Source organism: Ambystoma mexicanum, chromosome 7p (assembly GCF_040938575.1).
Source record: "Ambystoma mexicanum isolate Mex_15411 chromosome 7p, UKY_AmexF1_1, whole genome shotgun sequence".
Taxonomy (NCBI): Eukaryota; Metazoa; Chordata; class Amphibia; order Caudata; family Ambystomatidae; genus Ambystoma; species Ambystoma mexicanum.
In genome coordinates this window covers 859,957,685-859,975,932 of record NC_090939.1, presented here as the reverse complement: position 1 = coordinate 859,975,932, position 18,248 = coordinate 859,957,685, and the positions used below count along the sequence as shown (strand labels likewise).

The window sequence follows — 18,248 nt, the reverse complement described above, 5'->3', positions numbered from 1 at the left end:
TGGCCAGAGGGTCCCCCCCCCAATGACCTCCTGACGTGCTCTGCACATGGGCAAGCATCGCCACCTTCTGTGCCACATCATAGTGAGAATGTTTCCTCGTTTGGAGCATTTTCACTTTTTTGGTCAAGTAGCAGAGAGAACTATAATGCCAAACACTGCACATATATCCAGAAAAATGGAAATGAAAGCAGAATAACTTAAGGACTGTGAATGAGAGAGCAAGTTCTTTTACATAGTCTTGGTACCTGGTATGAAGGAGTAGGGAAGACTATTGTGATGTTCCAGCCAGACAATACATAAAAGGGTGACATCTCTGTACCAGAGAATGAGCTCTTGTAGAAACCATTTGAGCCTCAGCCAAGTTTACCTGTCAAAGTGGTCAGTACAAGCAAACATTTTTTCTTTTATCCCCATTCTAGGCGTCTTTGGTTAATAAAGCTTTGGAGTGGGAGGCTTGATGTTGAAGAGTTTCTGTGGAACAAGTACAGACGAACATAGAAGTGTTTGATGAAATCAATCAAGATGCTGACTTACCTATTACACTGGAGGTAGTTCCACCTGGGCACCCTACTGTAGAAAGGCAAGGACCATTATTTCCTGCACTTGAAACATAGATTATATTATTTTTCCAAACTGCTTCATTGATCGCTTCACATATCCTCCTACAAGAAAAAGACAGACATGAAACAAGTCAACCAATACAAAAATAGACCTGGTCAACTATAAAGCAGTACATCAGAATAACATTAAAAGCTACTGTTACGTGATTGCAAAACTAGCAACCTGGGCTCCATCTCTGGTCCAATTCCGATACACAAACATTGTAATATGAATTTGTATTGACCAATATAAGAAACAAACAAAACAAAAATACATTTAGAGTCAATAACTAAACACTATGAGGGTCAGTAAGGATCTGTGGCAAGAAGCAAAATAACTAGAGTCTCTAGAGAAATATGATGCAGATTACACATCAATGACCACTAAAATGGAGGATAAGGATGCAAGTTGGCCAATGTGTGGCAGGGCGGGGAGAGAACAGGAGCAAAGGGGTCAGATGACTGGCAGGAAATGACCAATGGGGGAATGGAGCAACCAGTGGTCGGGTAGATAAGGGGGAGACCAGGTAGAGAGCAAACAAGGAGACAAACCGGTGGCCATAACAAACGGAGGGGGGGGGGGCAGGAAGCTGATCACCAAAGGGGCATGGCAACCATCAACCACAGTTGTGGCTGTAGCAGGACACAAGGAAATAAGTGGTTGGGGGCCCAATGACCAAGGGGGACAGGTGGCCCACCAATTAAGGAGGGCTAGTCAATGAATACCCAGAATACTCTACTTGTGATATTATTTCTCATTCAGAGCACGTTTTATGCTTTTTAGACAACCCGAAAGTGTGCAATCCAGGATATAACCGGCAGGATCATATCAGTACAAGCATAAATGGATGGCTTTCCTTTCTTTTCACGGTTTGCAATTTCCTAGCCAATCAGCAGGCTTGGAATCCGGGCCCCAACTGCCTATAAACCGTGCATTCCAAGCATCCCATTGTGAGATGTACATACTGGACACTTATGTCACCCTTTCCTCATTGAATGGGTGGTGGCAGTGGTTGACTTTTTACTAACATTATGGGATTTTACAGCGGGCAGCGTTCGCAGCCACGGTAAAGCACACATCAGTACCATTTTTGTCAAAATGACCCTGGTCGTCTTTTTTCACCATTTCTTTGTGGAAAGGTCCTTCTTGAGATTTACTCTGCGTGCCAGACCAGGTTTGGTCCCTTTGTTCATTTTGCCTTTGGTGGGATCCACAAGTGAAGCACGCCTCTGGCTCCAGGGTGTCTGGCGGGGGCAGGAAGCAAGGAAGGTGCCCGAAACTCCCTGTGCTTAGTCTCCTAGGAGACAGGAATGCACTCTTAGGTGATTGGCCGGCTGGCTGTCCTGCAAGGACAGCCACCATGCTGGGTGAATGACAGCTATGCTGGAGTGACTGGGAGCAAGCTGCATAAAAGGCGAGGCCTTTTGGCTTGGAAGGCAGAGTCGACCACTGGACAAAGGAATCCGAAGAAGAACTTTAAGAGGATGCCTGCTGCAACTCCTGGACCGTTGGTTTGCCCGGTGTAGCCCTAGTACTGTGCTGAAACTTCAAATTCGTATCGGCAGAGAAGGCCCCGAAATGACGACTTCTCCCTTTGAGTTGGTGGGACCAATCAACTCCAAAGTAAGCCACCTGGACATCCTCTCAAAGCTGGTCGAGTATCGACTGCAGTCGCTGCTGGAACCGGATAGCCAGGGAGAGGAACACTAGATTGTTTGCATTGCTTTTAAGTTGGCCAAGAGCTCCAGGAAGATGCTCTGGACTACCTGGAAGCAGGACTAACCGAGCCAGAGTCCCCTCAACAGACTGTGGGACCCCAGAAGCAAGGAAAGTCCTTCTAGACAGCCAGGAACCGCAGTGTTGCTATTTGCGGTAGTCGCGCGGAGCTGAAACACCGAAGTGCCTCTTGTTGGAAAGATTGGCGGTTGCGAGCGGTGACTGTCCCATTGCAGTGCAGGAGTCCCCAGAAGTCCTCCCTCTTGTCCCAACGACTGAGGCCCAGGAACAGTGAGATCTGCACAGCTGCTCAGGAACAGAAGTCATCGGCTGCACTTTTTCTTCAATACCAAGGTACTGTAAGGGTCTGAGAGAACTTACCTCTCATTGTAGAGTTGTTTGCATCTTCTTCCACTCAAGTCTAAACAGCTTGTGGCCCTACATTTAATTCTACTTTTCTTCAAAGACTTCAAAAACATTGTGCAAAGACTTTTATACTTACCTACCAGAGGTGCTTCATCCTATATAACACGTTTGCCCATTGACTTTGGCCTAGCCTACTATACTGAATGACTCTGCTTAGGGGATCCAGAAGTATTTGCCTGCTTAAGAATATTTGTGGTCTCTTGTTTGATCCAAGAACCTTTTCCCAACTTCTAACCGTATTCTAAAAGCAAACAGTAAGATATTAATGTCCCCAGCACCCTAGCTGTTGAAGTCACCTGAGGGTGTAGGTTGTGTCTGTGGGCCATCCCAAAAGGGTCTTTACTGATTTAGAAACTAACAGTGTATATTATTGATGTATATTTGTGTTACTTTTTATGTTGCCCCCTTCAGAAGAATGCTTATTCGAACTGACTGATAAATTAATAATAGTTTAGTTTATTCATTTGTATTGCGCACCAGACCCGAGAGTATGAGGGCGCATGAGCAGCATGGTTATTCAAAGCTTGGTTACAGGTTGCTTATACATATCTTATACATATCACGTATAGTGTTACAGTGAGGTACAAAGGGCAGTTTTACAAGAGAGGTATAGTACATTACAGATATTTTAAAGAGTTTGCAGATAAGCATTCATTCTAGGATAGCGGCAGTGTGGTGTTGGGTTAGAAGTATTAGTGATCTTTGTTCTTTATCCATTGGATATAATTGTGTCTAAAGTGTGTAAAGGTTTGAGGTGTCCTGAGGGATGGTGGTAGGGCGTTCCAGTGTCGGGGTGCCTTCACCTGGAAGCTATTACCGCCCATTTTGGTGCGTTTGAACCTGGGGACTAGGAGTAGGTTTGCGTTAGAGGTTCTGGTAGGTCTGTTGGGGGTGTATTTGAATATTCTGTCTGCAGGTAGCGTGGGGCAGCGTTGTTCAGACATTTGTGGGTTAGCGATGCTACTTTGAGCAAGATTTTGTCTGAGGTGTTGAGCCAGTTATGAGATTTCCGGATGTTGGAGATATGGGCTCTCCTGGGGATGTTAAGCGCTGCTCTGAGAGCGTTGTATTGGAGCGTCTGAATTTTGTTGGTGATTTGCTTGCTGGCTCCTACGAAGAGGGCATTACAGTAATCCAATTTGGAGAATACCAAGGCTCTGGCTAGTGTAATGCAACTCTGGGGGGGATAAGAAGGGTTTAGCTGCTCTTATAAGCTTACATGTGTAGGCCGTGGAAGATGCCATGGAGCTAACCTGTTTGTGGAAGGTTAGAGCGGAGTCGAGGTATATTCCTAAAGTTTTCACTTCTTTAGCTACCTTGATCGGGTTCCCGTCTATGATGAAGTTGGTGTAGTTTTGGTCTAATTTGGTTATGTTGGTAGAGAACCCAAGGATGACGAGTTCCGTCTTGTCATCATTCAGGCATAGACTGTGCGAAGCCATCCATGCCTGGATGATGAGGTACACCTTGTTCACCAAGGCCAAATCCTGGTTGTAGTCTCCCGTCAGCGGGATGAGGATCTGTGTATCATCAGCGTAGTTGGTGTAGCTGATACCCAGGCCATCTAGATCATCAAACAGGGGCTTCGTGAACACATTGTACAGAGTGGGGGAGACGCAGGAGCCCCGAGGGACTCTGCATTTGATGGGGATGGGGTCGGCAGTGGTGAAGAAGACACGCATGGATCTGTTGCTGAGGAATGACTCGATCCAGCTGATGGCTTCTTGGGAGAAGTGCGCAGCTGAGTCCAGATTGCATAGGATTTTGTGGTCAACTAGATCGAACGCAGCGGAGAGGTCTAGTAAGAGTAGTAGTGCAGTTTTACTGTTGTCTCTGATGGTGTCTATTTGGGCTTTCAGATCAATGAGGGCTGTTTCAGTCCCGTGTAGGGGTCTGAAGCTTGATTGTCACGTACCTAGGAGGTGGCTTGTTTACAGGTGTTTTTGGATTTGTTGGTATGCTGTCTTGCCTAGTATCTTGAGCAGGAAGGGGACGGTGGTAATGGGTCTGTAGTTGGTCGGGATATAGGGGTCAAGGGAAGGTTTTTTAAGGAGGGGGAGGACCCAGGACCCTTTGAGGTTACTGGGGACTGCTCCTGAGGAGAATGAGGCGTTGATGAGTCTGGTGATGAATGGCGAAAGGTCTCTTGCCGCACCTTTAATGATTTGTGGGGGGACAGAGGTCGCCTTTACAGTTAGATGGTTTGAGGCTGAGAATTATTTTTTCCACTTCTAGGGTAGATACTTTGGAGAAGCTGAAGCGAGTGGTGTTGGGTGAGGGGTGAGTGGGTGAAGTGCTGGGGGGTATTAATGGGATTGGTTGATTTGGTGAGGGAATCTTTCTTGTTTCTAATTTTGGTTTGAAGGCCTATGACTTTGTTGTTTAGTGCATTTTGGACACTAGTGCACCATTGTTTGTTCTTCACGCAGGTATCTGGGATAAGCACAGGTGTTTCCAATTCTTTGATAATTGTAAACAATTCTTTGGTGCTGGAGTTGGATTGTGCGATCCTCTGGTTATAGGATTCTTGTTTGGCAGCTATGATTTCTTTTTTGTAATTGGCCTTGATTTTGTTAAGCAATAACTTGTTGTGGTCTGTGGGAGACTGTCTCCAGACTTGTTCCATTTTACTTTTTTCTAGTCGAAGCGTTTTAAGGTGACTGGAGAACCATTGGTTGAGGTGCTTTTTAGGTTTGCTTTTTCTGAGTTTTAGGGGTGCAATGGAGTCTAAGGCTGTGCGCATGGTATTATATCCTTCTACGAGGTCATAGGGGTTGGAAGCCAGGAGTCGGTTGAGCGTAGGGAGGATGAGTGGGATCAGTTTTTCCACTGTGATATTTTTCTTGCTTCTCGTGGGGATGGCTGCGGCTAGCGTCAAGTTAGTTATGGGGCTTGAGGCTTCAAGGGAGAAGGAGAGGAGATGGTCAGACCAAGATTGAGGTGAGCTATTGGTGATAAGTGCAGCGCAGTTATGGTCTGCTACCCAGTCGAGGGTTCTTCCTTTGTTGTGGGTAGGGCCGGATACTTTTTGTGTGAAGCCTAGTTCAGACAAAGTGTTACTAATGAGGGTGGCCTGGTGGTCTTTGGGGTCTTTGTAGCCTAGGTTAAAATCACCTAGGAGGAGGCATTGCGAGGAGTTTAGGTTATCGGTGAGGATGGCACTGAGGTCTTCCTCGAAGGATCCCAGGGGTCCAGGCGGTCTATAAAGTAGGTGGATGGATATCGTTTGGGAGTTAGCAGTGGGCAGCTTGGCTGTGAGTGCTACGCATGATGGAAGGTGTGTAGCGGAGTCTAGTCTGATGTTAAGGTGAGTTTTGGCGATGATGGCCAGGCCTCCGGCTCTAGATTCAGGTCTGTCTGCTCGGATGATGGTGTAGTCATTGGGGATGGCTAGCGATAGGGTTGGGCCTTGCGGCTGCATTGAGCCAGGACTCTGTTATGGCTAAGAAGTCTAGGTCTTCGGCTAGAATGAGGTCTGCAATGTCCGTGGCATGGGCAATTACAGAGCGTGCATTGATGAGGGCCCCTTTTAAGGGTGGGGTGGTGGTTTTTGTAGGCGTGGGGGTGGTCGCTGTATTGTGCGCTTTGTTTTTGGTAGTCGTGGTATTGAGTGACTTTGGTTTGAGTTTTTTTTGCGTGAGGTTAGCGCAGGTGCTAATGGTAGTTCGGGTTGGTAAGTTTGGATTGGGTGGAGTCTCTGGCTCGGGGCTCATGTAGTCTAGGTAGTCTGGACCGTAGTCTGGTAAGCCTGTCTGAGAGGCTTGGAGGAGAGAATTGGGGAAGCATGAGGGTGTTGCTAGGCTCTATGAGGCGGGCTAAGGTGTAGCTGACAGTACTGAGGGCAGAGCTAGGCGGGCATGTGGATTGAGAAGGTGGAGAATGATTCTCAGCAGTATGGAGTAGATGCCTGGAAGGAACATTTTGTTAACTCAGTAAGGAGGTCATAAAAAAGGGTGCAATACAGTGTGTAGGTGGATTGAAACAGCTAGTGTGGCTTACCTAGATTCGAAATTCCAAATTCCAGCAATGGGGCAAAATACAGTGTGCGGGCAGGCAGAACTACTTCAGAGAGTAAGCAGGGTGCCCCTAAATTCAAATTTAGCGGGACAACCAAAATGGCGCTGAATCAGTGTAGGCAGGGCACATCTAAATTCAGAATTAGCAGGACAACCAAAGTGGCGTTGAATCACAGTGTAAACAGGGCACATCTAAATTCAGAATTAGCAGGTCAGCCAGGATGGCACTGAATCACAGTATATGCAGGGCACATCTAAATTCAAATCTAGCAGGACAACCAAAGTGGCGTTGAATCACAGTGTAAACAGGGCATATCTAAGTTCAGAGTTAGCAGGGCAGCCAGAATGGCACTGGATCACAGTGTAAACAAGGCATATATAAAATCAGAATTTTGCATTGCGAGTCAGACTAGTTAATGAACAGATACTTTGAAGCAGATAGCTAGGGCAGGGCAGCGTGGCTTCAGTATGGTGGGGTAGCAATGGGGGACTAGTAGACTAGCTGGTGTGGGAACTTTGGCTTAGCATAGCAATCAAGCAAGGTAGCTCAAGTGGTAGCTCACAACTGCAGCAATCGAGACTTGAGTTACAGTAATGTGTGTACCTGTGGGAAGTTCAGGTTGAAGGCAGGTTGCAGGGCTTAGAGACTGGGCGCAGACCGCAGCACGTTCAGCTCGGTCAGGAGGAGCCTTGCTTCGTGTGCCTTCCTGAGTTGTGCCGGCTACGCCTGCCGGCTTGTGATTGGTCCTGAAGGCAGGCACTGGGACCAATCACGTCGAATTCCTGGGTCAGCCAGGGAAGCTGGGGAGGGGCAGCTTAATGGTAATGGCGAGAGGCCATTTTGGACTACCTAGGTCCTTGTGTTAGGCAATGGTGGTCACCAATGACCCGTGATGGTATGCCTGTATGGCTGGGGTTCACAGCCTCGAAAATCACATAGGTTCGTCTGCGGCGGGTAGAGAAGAATTCCGGTGTTAAATGTGGCAAGAATGCAGCGGACGAGCAGCACTTTCTGAATGCTGCTATAAGCCAACGAGCTTACCTTTGGTGCCGGAGGGGCCCCAAGGTCTCTTCCTCGCGGGGGCACTGCTCCTGTAGTAGAGGATAGCTCCTGCTTCCTCCGAGGCGCAGGCACTGTTTATTCAAGAAACCTTGTGTGTAAGTGTTTATTTGAATACTTGTGACTGAATCTCTGTGCAACTCCCCTACAGCTCACATTAATCCCTCTGGAGAAAAGCCTGGCTGCTCAACAAGCTACCATACTGTGTAGTACAAGCTTATACCAAAGGTTGGGTTTCCTATTACCCGTATTCAGAGTTTTTGTAGTGCACCCTAAGGGTACTGCATACAAACTTTGCCCAACAGGCAGCATACCAAATTCTTGTGTTAACCGCAAGTCTTTCTGCTTCTTTACATGCTGGAGAGGCTTTTGGCGCCTTGACAGGCATTTCTTCTCCCTTCAGGTGTTCTTCCGGGATTACTAGTAGTACTGAGTGCAGGGTGGCCAGTGAACACTTGCCCCTCCAGGATGGTGGGAGTGCAAGTAGGCTTGTCGGCAGTACCTTTCATCGTAGCAGGGATCACAACAGTGTGGTTGCACTGTTTGTTTGCGCCAACAGGAACTGTTCCTTCATTGCTAAAACAAAGTCCATAGTCCACGTCTCTATGTATTCGCAATGGCTTCTCCATTGTGGCAATCCATGTCAGCCTTGTTATAAATTGGGACCATATTTGCACACAGTCTCTACTTGGGCTATCGTTTCTTTGCTGTACTTGATCAGCCCATCTGTCGGGCACGTCACTGTGGTGCCCTGCCATTTGTCGTTGACATGCGAGGAACCTCCCAAGGAAAAATATGGTCCTTGTTGACACCTGCTGTATTTCGTATTGCCATTGCATAGCGCTGGGTCTAGATCAATGCTCCTCAACTGCACGCTGTGTGCCTGACCGCGAGAGGCATACAAAACACCACCTCAAATGGACCTTGAAACCTGGGATTGTTCCATCGACGCACAATGTTTTTTTTACAAAGATCAGCTCCCCATGCAATAGTGGTCCGGTTGTGGGAGATATGTTTGCAGTTGCTACCCCTTCCAGTGTGTCCTGTCCTTCGCTTCGGGGTGACGCAATCGGTCAAGAAATGAAGATACTTTCTTACCTGGTAACGTTCTTTCGATGGGATGTTCTGACGACATATGCCAAATCTATGACAGATAATCACCACAGCTGTGATGCTTCGGAACATTTTCGGCGTCTGCGTCGATGACATTGATACGCTGTCGTCGAGGGCCTCTATCGAGCCGACGTCACCAGATGTTATAAGTAGGACGCACGACGCCCGTAGCCTCAGTTGTTTTTTCAAAGAACGTGTGGCACCAATCTTCTTCCAGAATGACTACAGAAATCCTTGCGGAAACAAAAGCTGCAATCGCATAAGAAATTCTGTAGAAGGGCAGGAGCGATGTGGAATACGTTGTCGGAACATCCCATCGAACAAAACGTTACCAGGTAAGAAAGTAACTTGTTCTTCGAAGGGATTGGTTCCTCCGATGTATTCCACATAAATGACAGACTCCCAAAGCGGTACCACCGTAAGGAGGTGGGAAAGAATTAGAATGCCCAATTAAATTGCAGGATAGAGGACCGCCTTGCCAAAGGCAAGATCTTGCCCATGTATAGAATCCAAGGAGTAGTGTTTGACAAAGCCCATGTGGCTGCTTCACAAATTTTACGAATGGGAACACCCCTCTGCAGGTCAGTAGAGACAGCCACACCCCTAGTAGAACAGCCCGTAAGTTTACCGGAGGGTCCTTACCTGCCAAGTGGTAACATTCAGAAATTGTCAAGATAATCCATCTAGAAAAAGTCAGTTTAGTAACAGCTTGTCCCAAACGCCTTCCAGCGTATCCTATAACAAGCTGATCGTCCACTCTAACCCGGGACATGCATGAGATGTAGAAACTTAAAGCTCTCCTAGGATCCAACCTATGCAGCCTCTCCTCTTCCTTACCAGGATGCAGAAGAGGATAGAACGCCGGAAGAACAACCTTCTGTCTTAAATGAAATTCCGACACAACTTTCAGAAGAAAAGAAGGACGAACCCTAAGGACAACCCTGTCCTTGTGGAATACCGTGAAGGGTGGCTTAACGGAAAGTGCCTGCAACTCACTCAGTTTTCAAGGTCAACAGTCTCAAAGGGCAAGAATGTAAAGGCTCAAACGGAGCTCCCATGAGGAATTTTAGAACCAGTTTCAAATCCCACATTAGTGAGCACTTTGAGAAACTGGGAAATCAAAGGAATCTTAAAATAAGAACACTCCTCAGACGAGCGCTTAAATATGGACAGCGTTGCCAGGTAACCCTTTAATCATACCCACTTGCAGGCTCTTGTGGGCTAAAGAAAGCAAAGCAGACAGAACCACAGGAACGGCACATGAAAAAGGATCCACATTCTTAACCCTGCACCAGTCGCAGAACTTTCTCCAACAGCAACGGTACAGGGACTTTGTTGCGGGGCCTTCTGGTCCAAAGTAACACCTCCATCACGTCTTCAGGAAGGTCCCAATCCTTATACCTCAACCTTTCAGAAGCCAAGCATGAAGGTTGAGGGACTTGACCTCTGGATGGAGAACCTGACCCCCCCCCCCTCCCGAGAGAGCAGATCGTCTCGGTAGGGAAGACGACGTGGAGTGCAGATGGACATGTCGAGAAGGTCCGGGTACCATGTTCTCCCGGCCCATGCCGGAGCAATGAGGATCATCCGGGAACCGAAACTCCGTAACCTCCTCAGCACTTGCGGAATGACGGGGACTGGAGGAAACGCGTACAGCAGTGGGAAGGACCACTCCACTACGAACGCGTCCCCTAAGGCTCCTCTTGGAGGAAATTCCCGCGAGAAGAATCTTTCACACTTCCGGTTGGCACTGGTAGCAAAGAGATCCACTTGTGGGGTCCCCAAAGGGCGAAGATTTCCAGGAGAATCTCCCGAGCCAGCTCCCACTCATGAGAGACGGTGCTCTGCCTGCTCAGAGCGTCCGCCGCCACGTTTTCGTCTCCGGCCATATAAACTGCTGAGATCGAAATTTCCTGCTGGATGGCCCAGAATCAGAGCTGCATCGCCTCTCTGCACAGAGGGAGAGACCCTGCCCCCCCCCACGCTTTTTGTTGAGGTAGTGCATGGCCACTGTGTTGTCCAACAGAATCAGGACATTCTTCCCCTGCACAGACAGAAAAGCCTTCAGGGCTAGCCTGATGGCTCTCAGCTCCCACAGATTGATATGGAGTCTGGACTCCGACAGAGACCAACGACCGCTGACTGTCAACTCGTTGGCATGAGCTTCCCATCCCGTGAGGGACACGTCCGTCACGATGGTTACCTCCGGCAAGGGTAGCCAAAATGGAGCCCCCTTCATCAGATTGCCTTTGACGGCCCACCACAGAAGATCCTGGACAACCGAGGGCGGCACCTGAACGGGGTCCGACATCCTGCCGGAGGACTGCGACCACTGGAGCTTGAGAGCCCATTGCAGAGATCTCATCCGCAACCTGGCCTCTGGCACCAGAAGAATGCAGTATGCCATGAGACCGAGCAACCTCAAGAACTCGAACGCCGGGAGACTCTGGGCATGTTGAAGCTTGTGCACCATCTGCAGAATGTGATGAGCCCTCACCTGGGGAGGCGAACACTGCCCCAGGAATGTGTCGAGCACTGCTCCGATGTTCTGGAGCCGCTGGGTAGGTGTCAAGTGGGACTTTGCTTGTGAAGGGAGTGGCAGGTGACCGACAGATGATCCAGGACTTGCTCGGGAGAGCGCGCCCTGATCAACCAATCGTCCAGGTAGGGGTAGACGTGAATCACCCCTTTCCTGAGATATGCTGCCACCACCACCATGAGCTTGGTGAAGACCCTCGGGCGGAGGTCAATCCGAACGGCAGGACCCAAAACTGAAAATGGGAGTCACCAACCCCGAACCTCAGGTACTTTTTGCTTGGGATGAATCGGCACATGAAAGTAAGCGTCCTTGAGGTCGAGACACCAACCAGTCCTGAAGTTGAAGGGCCTGGAGGACTTGAGAAAGAGTAACCATCTACAACTTGTCCTTCCTTGAGGAGCTTGTTCAAACCACGCAAGTCCATGATGGGTCTCAATCCCCCGTCTTTTTTCAGATTAAAAAAATATGGGGAATACCAACCCTTGTTCCTCTCCGCTACAGGCACCAGTTCTATGGCGCCTTTCTCCAGCAGGGATTTGATTTCCTGCGCAAGGAGCGGATCCGGACTCTTCAAAGAGAAATTCCCTGGTGGATTGTCATGAGGCCTCCGACCGAAAGGAAGACAGTAGCCGTGGGCTACGATCTCCAGAACCCACACATCTGAAGTAATGGCACACCATTCTACAAGATGCTGCGCCAGCCTTCCCCCAACCGGCGAACTAAGGGACATGGCCTCATGACTGAGCTGAAGCAGCTGTGGCAGTGCCTGAAGGCAAAGAGGCAACTGCCCGAACGGCCTTGGCACCTCGAGTACCTGGTTTTCTACCTCTGGCACTCCTGCGGTGGCCCCTTTGACTTGCGGCTCCCCTCGATCTACCAAAGGAAGAGTAGTATCGAAAGGAGCCTCCCCTCCATTGCAGTCCCCTAGGACGAAAAGGCGGAGGTTGGCGAACTGCAGCACTCAACGACTTCGCTGCAGCTTTTGAGGTCTGCAACCTCTCAAGGCTCTCGTCAGCCTTGCTGCCAAAAAGATGTTCATCATCCAAGGGCATGTTGAGAAGCCGGGCTTGTACGTCAGGCGTAAACCCAGACTTCAGCAACCACGCAAATCTGCGCATTACGGTGCTCGCTGCCATGGACCGGCTGACGCAATCTGCCATGTCCAGACCCAACTGAACGGATTCAAACATGGCATCCTTGCCATCCTGAATGAGAGCAAGGAAACCATCCCGTTCCTCCCCTGCGGGAATATGTTCAGCTGCTAAAGACACACAATTCCACAGAGTGTGAGTGAAACGTGCTAAGGCACACACAGAGTTGGATGCCTATAAAGCCATAACCATTAAAGAAAAGACTTTCTTCGCCCACCAATCAAAAACGCTTGTCGTCCCCATCAGGAGGGATGGTAGGGTATGACACCTGCTTTGCTGGGGGTGGAGCCGCTTGCACCACCAAACTCTCCGGAGTGGGGTGCGTAGTCAAGTAGCAGGGGTCGCTACTGGCTGGACGGTATTTTTTCAGCAAAGACTTGCTCACTGCCGGGAGACTCTCCGGAGCAGTCCAAGCCGCCGCCACCCTTCTCTGTAAAGCCATATGAAATGGCAGCACCGGGTCAGTGGGTGGACCTTGGTCAAGGATATCCGTCAGGTCATCCTGCAGAAAATCCACTGGTGTCGCAGACCACCCCCAAGTACTCTGCCACCATGCTAACTAGTTACGTGACCCCAGCATTTCTTTAGTAATTTAGACATTACGTCTTGAATGTGTGGTTATATGTAGCTAGCGGCTGATTCATTTAGTGATTGCTAGAATTATGCAACCCATATCCTTTTCTCTTTAAGCAATTCAAGAGAACAGGCCATACAATTGAATTGACCTGTTCCTCCTATACTTTTGTGGTTACCACAAATCAGTAAAGGTACATCTCTTGTTTCATATTCTCTGCCACCCTCGACATGAGTCGCCTGTACGAAGATTAAGTATGCGTACCAGGCTCAGGCCTGCCAAGCTCAACCTCCGGGGAGGCATCAAGACCACTGGCATTGTGCAAAGACTGACGCAGGTCTTCCAACTGGCTATGACCAGATAACAGGTCATCAGGAACCAAACCTTCCTCAGACCCTTCCTCCACCTCAGAAATATAATCCAGAGGCTGGACCAAATCCCTGGAAGGGCACAGAAAAAGGCTCAAATACAGGCCTTACCGACTTCTTCAGGGCCTTCCTCGGAGTTTCCACGACACACGGGGTACCTCGGGTAAAGCCTCCACAAAAGGCGTCGAGGGCGTCAACGGATTTGGCGTTGAGCGTGGTGCCGATGCCGTGACACGGGCCTCGAGGGCGGAGCCCTGAGCGTGTCCTTCGACTGCCTCGGCGCCGATGACTTCCTCTGAGGCGGAGCCTCGAGAGAGTCCCTTGACGGACATGGCGCCGATGGCGTCGACGTCTTCTTAGAAGACCTCACAGGATCCACCGGTCTCGAGGGAGTCGAGGACCGGGACCTCGAGCGGGCATAGTTAGAGTGATCCACCTTGTCCGATCGGGACCTCGACAGCTCCAGATGATCGCGCCGACCGCCCGAGCCCGAAGGCGTGCGAGCGGTGGCCCTAGCACGTTCCCTGCCGACTTCTTTCGTAGGCGTGGACGGAATGGAGCCCTGCGATTGGAAAATCACCATCATCTCTTTACGAAATGCATCCCATTCCGCAGGAGAAGAATGCTTGTTGGGACAAGCAACCCACCGACGGGCGGAGTCCTCGGACGAGGACAGGGAAGGCGACCGGTGACGGCGCTTCCGCCAGTGCCTCGAAAGAGGCAGAGGAACGGCAGGACCCACTCCGGGACTGAGACCCCCCTGAACTTATGCCGACGATGCAGAGAGTCGCCTCTCGAATCGTCGGTTGAAAGCCTCGCGGATTTAGACTTTCAGGGCTTGGACACTCTACCGACAGAAAGCTTCTTCCGCTTCCGCAAGGCCTTGGATGTTAACGACTGGCAATCGTGTCAATAATCCATGGTGTGGTCCTCACCGAGGCGCCAAAGGCAGGCGTCGTGCGGGTCGGTCAGCGAGATCTTGGAACCGAATTGCCGACACTTCTTGAAACCCGGCCGCGGGGTAGAAGAAGACAACGACATGATATCTTCGCAAACAAGTTCGAAGAACCGATAGAAGTACTCAGAAGAACCGAGGTACGCCGAGATCTCCGAAGTGAACACGTTCGCGGAAAAAACAGAACTGAGGCTACGGGCGTCGGGCGTCCTACTTATAATATCCGGTGACGTTGGCTCGATGGAGGCCCTCGACGACAGCATATCGACATCATCAACACAGGATCCGAAAACTTTCCGAAGCAGCACAGCTGTGGTGATTATCTGTCATACATGTGGAATACGTCGGAGGAACCAATTCCTTCGAAATATTTCATAGCACGTGTTAGTGCTGTTAAATATTCCCTAAATTCCTCTCCTAGTACGGTCACTGCTTGATGTGCATCTGACGCTTTCCCCAGAGTTTCTCCGGTTTGCATGTGCCTGCCTATGACTATTTCATGTCGTGTCAAATGGTGGTCTTACTAGTGTCATGGTGCGAGCTCCGAAACCCCTGGAGCTGTTGGGCCCATCCCAGTCCCCACCACCAAGAGCTTATCAGGCCCCAAAGCCTTATGGACTCAGTCCTTGCGCCGTTGGCGCCAGGCTCATGAAATGGGCTGAACTCATGGAACTATTTAACCTGCCTAGTGATGCTGGGCCTTGGTATAATCCAGGGTGGGGCAGAAGGACTATTTTTCTTGGGAAGACAGGGTGTGGCCAAGGGACTACTTTACCTGGAACTACTTACAAGGCTATATAAGCCACACCCTGCATGCAGAACACGCTTCGCGTTATTCTGCACTCCTGCAGTGTAATGCTCACCGTGTCTGCTCTGTCCTCAAGCTTCTACAGCCACGCCCGTCAGTGCTTCCATCCATCGAGCCTGGAAATAGAAAAAGAAGAACAGGTGTTACTTCAGCGACCAAACTCTTACCTGCAATCCAGTCCATCGGTCGCATCTCCAGCTGGTTTCCTGATCGCCGCCCCTGTTGAAAGGACGTCCACGCAGGTGCCGATACTCACCCGGGATTCCACGTTCCTCCTGGTTTCATTGGGGCAGTTCTTCCATTCTTCATCTAGGGACCGCACCGCACCTGCAAAAGGGAACAGAAAAAGAAACAGCAGGTTAGCCGCGCACAATACTGAATGAACATTTATTCAGCCACTCAGCGCCTTTCATCCGCGCTATACTCACCTGGATGCAACCAGTCCATTCTTCATCTTGGGACCACGCCACGCCTCCAAAAGGGAACAGGAAAAGAACAGCAGGTTAGTCGCGCTCAGTACTGAACGAACATTTATTCCAGTCACTCAGCGCCTTTCATCTGCTTATACTCACCTGGAGGCAACTATTTAGCATCCTGGAAGAGTCAAATCTTTTACTTGATTTCTGCACCAAAACTGCATCTGCAAGTGAAAACAAATATTTTTAAACATTGGGACAATAAGACTGAGCATCTATACCAAGCTGCTATTGAGGTAGATACTCGCCCGATAATCCCAGCATTCCAAAACGTACAGTGAGGTAACTGCGCCCAGAAAAAGACTGCCTACCGCGCCCCTGCTGAAGGTTAAGCAGGACGGAGAGCCAGCCTCATTAAACTCAAAGGTGAGGAGGAGAGGAGTCGGGCATCAGGTGGTGACAAGTAGTGGGACCAATCCAACCCACTATTAGCTAACATCTTGTTTCGCCGTTGCAGGCTAACGCCTCCTGGGGAGGTTAAAAGGGAGAGGACACCAACATACCATCAAAACTGCGCCAGTACAGATATCGGTCATACGACTACGTGCTACGCCCCCGTGGATACCAGGTGAGCGTGACAGAATGCGAAGCCTTCTAGAAAAATTCTCTACCTGGGCGTTATGGAGACTTCAGAGACTGACCAACTATCCCAGCTTTTGGGGGAACTCAAGGCCGAGGTACATTCGGCCCGGCAGGAGACTAATGCTTTAAGGAGGGAATTGATTGTGGCTAAAGAGCGTACCGATGAGCTTGCTAAGCAATTGCTACAATCCCAGGCGGGACAAACACCGCTACCTGGACTGGGATCAACGGTTCCGCCTGCACCCAGCAATCCAGTTCAAGTGGTCCTTCCAGGAGCCGTACCTTTGGCACCTCCAGAACGTTTTGCAGGAGACCCGAAAAGGTATGCGGTTTTCATGAACCAGTGCCGACTTAATTTTCTATGCAGGCCAGGGGCCTTTCCAAAACAACCAGTCAACGGTAGCCTTTGTATTGTCTTACCTCAGTGGCAGCGCGGCAGATTGGTCGGTACCTCTAGTCAATCGGGATGATCCCATCTTGCGAGACTTCCAGGGGTTTCAAATGAACATGGAAAAGTTGTTTGCCCGCCACTCTCAGGGTCAGGCAATGGATAATTAACTTATCTCTGCGCCAAGGCAACCAGGATCTGTTAACGTACATTGCAACCTTTAATAGGCTGATAGTAGAAACTGATTGGCCCAACGATAAGAGAACTCTGTTTTACCAGGGTTTAAGAGGGGAGTTGAAAGATGTTTTAGCTCAAGTGGTCAACCCTCCTAGTGATTGTGCGGAATACATTGATCTGGTGGTTCAGCTTGATCATAGACTACAGAACCGTAAGGCGGATCGAGCTAGGATGGACACTCGGGTGTTTGTATGTCCAAAGGAGAATGCATCCAAGACTTCCGACTTGGCCGAACCCATGCAAATTGGGGGAGTGCGAGGGCCATTAACTAAGGCTGATAGAGACCGAAGAAGACAACAGTATCTATGTTTGTACTGCGGCTCCGCCGGTCACTTCCTTCAAGACTGTCCTGTTAAGCCACCTAAGAAGGCAGTTGGAGTTGCCGGCAAGGTGGAAACGGAGCCGGAATCGGAAAACTTCCTCGCTCGACAAGCGTAGAGGTCCACTTGTCGAGCGAAAAGAAGGACTCTCAGACCTCGCACCTCGTCTTGCCAATGATCCTCAAATCACCAGCAGCCTTCCCAAATGCATGCAGTCAGGGCATATATTGATAGCGGCGCCATTGGAAATTATATGGATCACGATTTGGCTACAAGGATGAATCTTCCCCTGTGTGAAAAGGCAACTACAGATTTAGTCACTACTGTCGATGGAACTGCAATTGCTTCGGGCCCAGTAACGCACTCGACAACTGAAATGACACTTTTGTGCCAAGACGGACATCGGGAAGACATCGTGTTCGACCTAATCAAGGCTCCACAATTTCAAATAATCCTAGGAATGCCATGGTTAGAATCACACAATCCTTGTATCGACTGGTGTGCTAAGAGGCTGACCTTCTCAGTCGAATGTGCTTGTGCTCGTACCCGTTACCGAACAAAAGAACCTTTGGTTAAAAAGGTTGCAACAATCATGGATCAGCCTAATCCGCTACCTCCAGAATACCAAGATTATCAAGACTTTTTTCAGAAGGATCAAGCGAATACCCTTCCTCCCCATAGATCGTACGATTGTCAGATCGACCTTATACCTGGTGCTCCGATTCCATGTGGCAGAATCTACGCCCTTACGGAGCCTGAAAATCTGCATTTGAAAAAATACTTGTATTTCATGAATGACGTCCTGCGTGAATTGATTGATGTGTGTGTCGTAGTATACATAGACGACATTTTGGTATATTCATTTTCGGAACAGGAACATGTGAAACACGTCCGTGCAGTCTTGGACAAACTTCGTCAA

At 49.4% G+C, this 18,248-nt stretch overlaps 1 protein-coding gene across 2 annotated transcripts in view; it reads right to left on the bottom strand.

Annotated features, from left to right (window-relative positions):
• TPP2 (tripeptidyl peptidase 2) overlaps positions 1 to 18,248 on the bottom strand; it is a 1,218,153-nt gene that overhangs the window by 876,584 nt on the left and 323,321 nt on the right. For both annotated transcript variants that reach the window (XM_069637049.1, XM_069637048.1), the window contains exon 9: positions 535 to 662. In XM_069637049.1, coding sequence (XP_069493150.1) covers positions 535 to 662 — 128 coding nt within the window. The remainder of the gene's footprint in view (positions 1 to 534; positions 663 to 18,248) is intronic.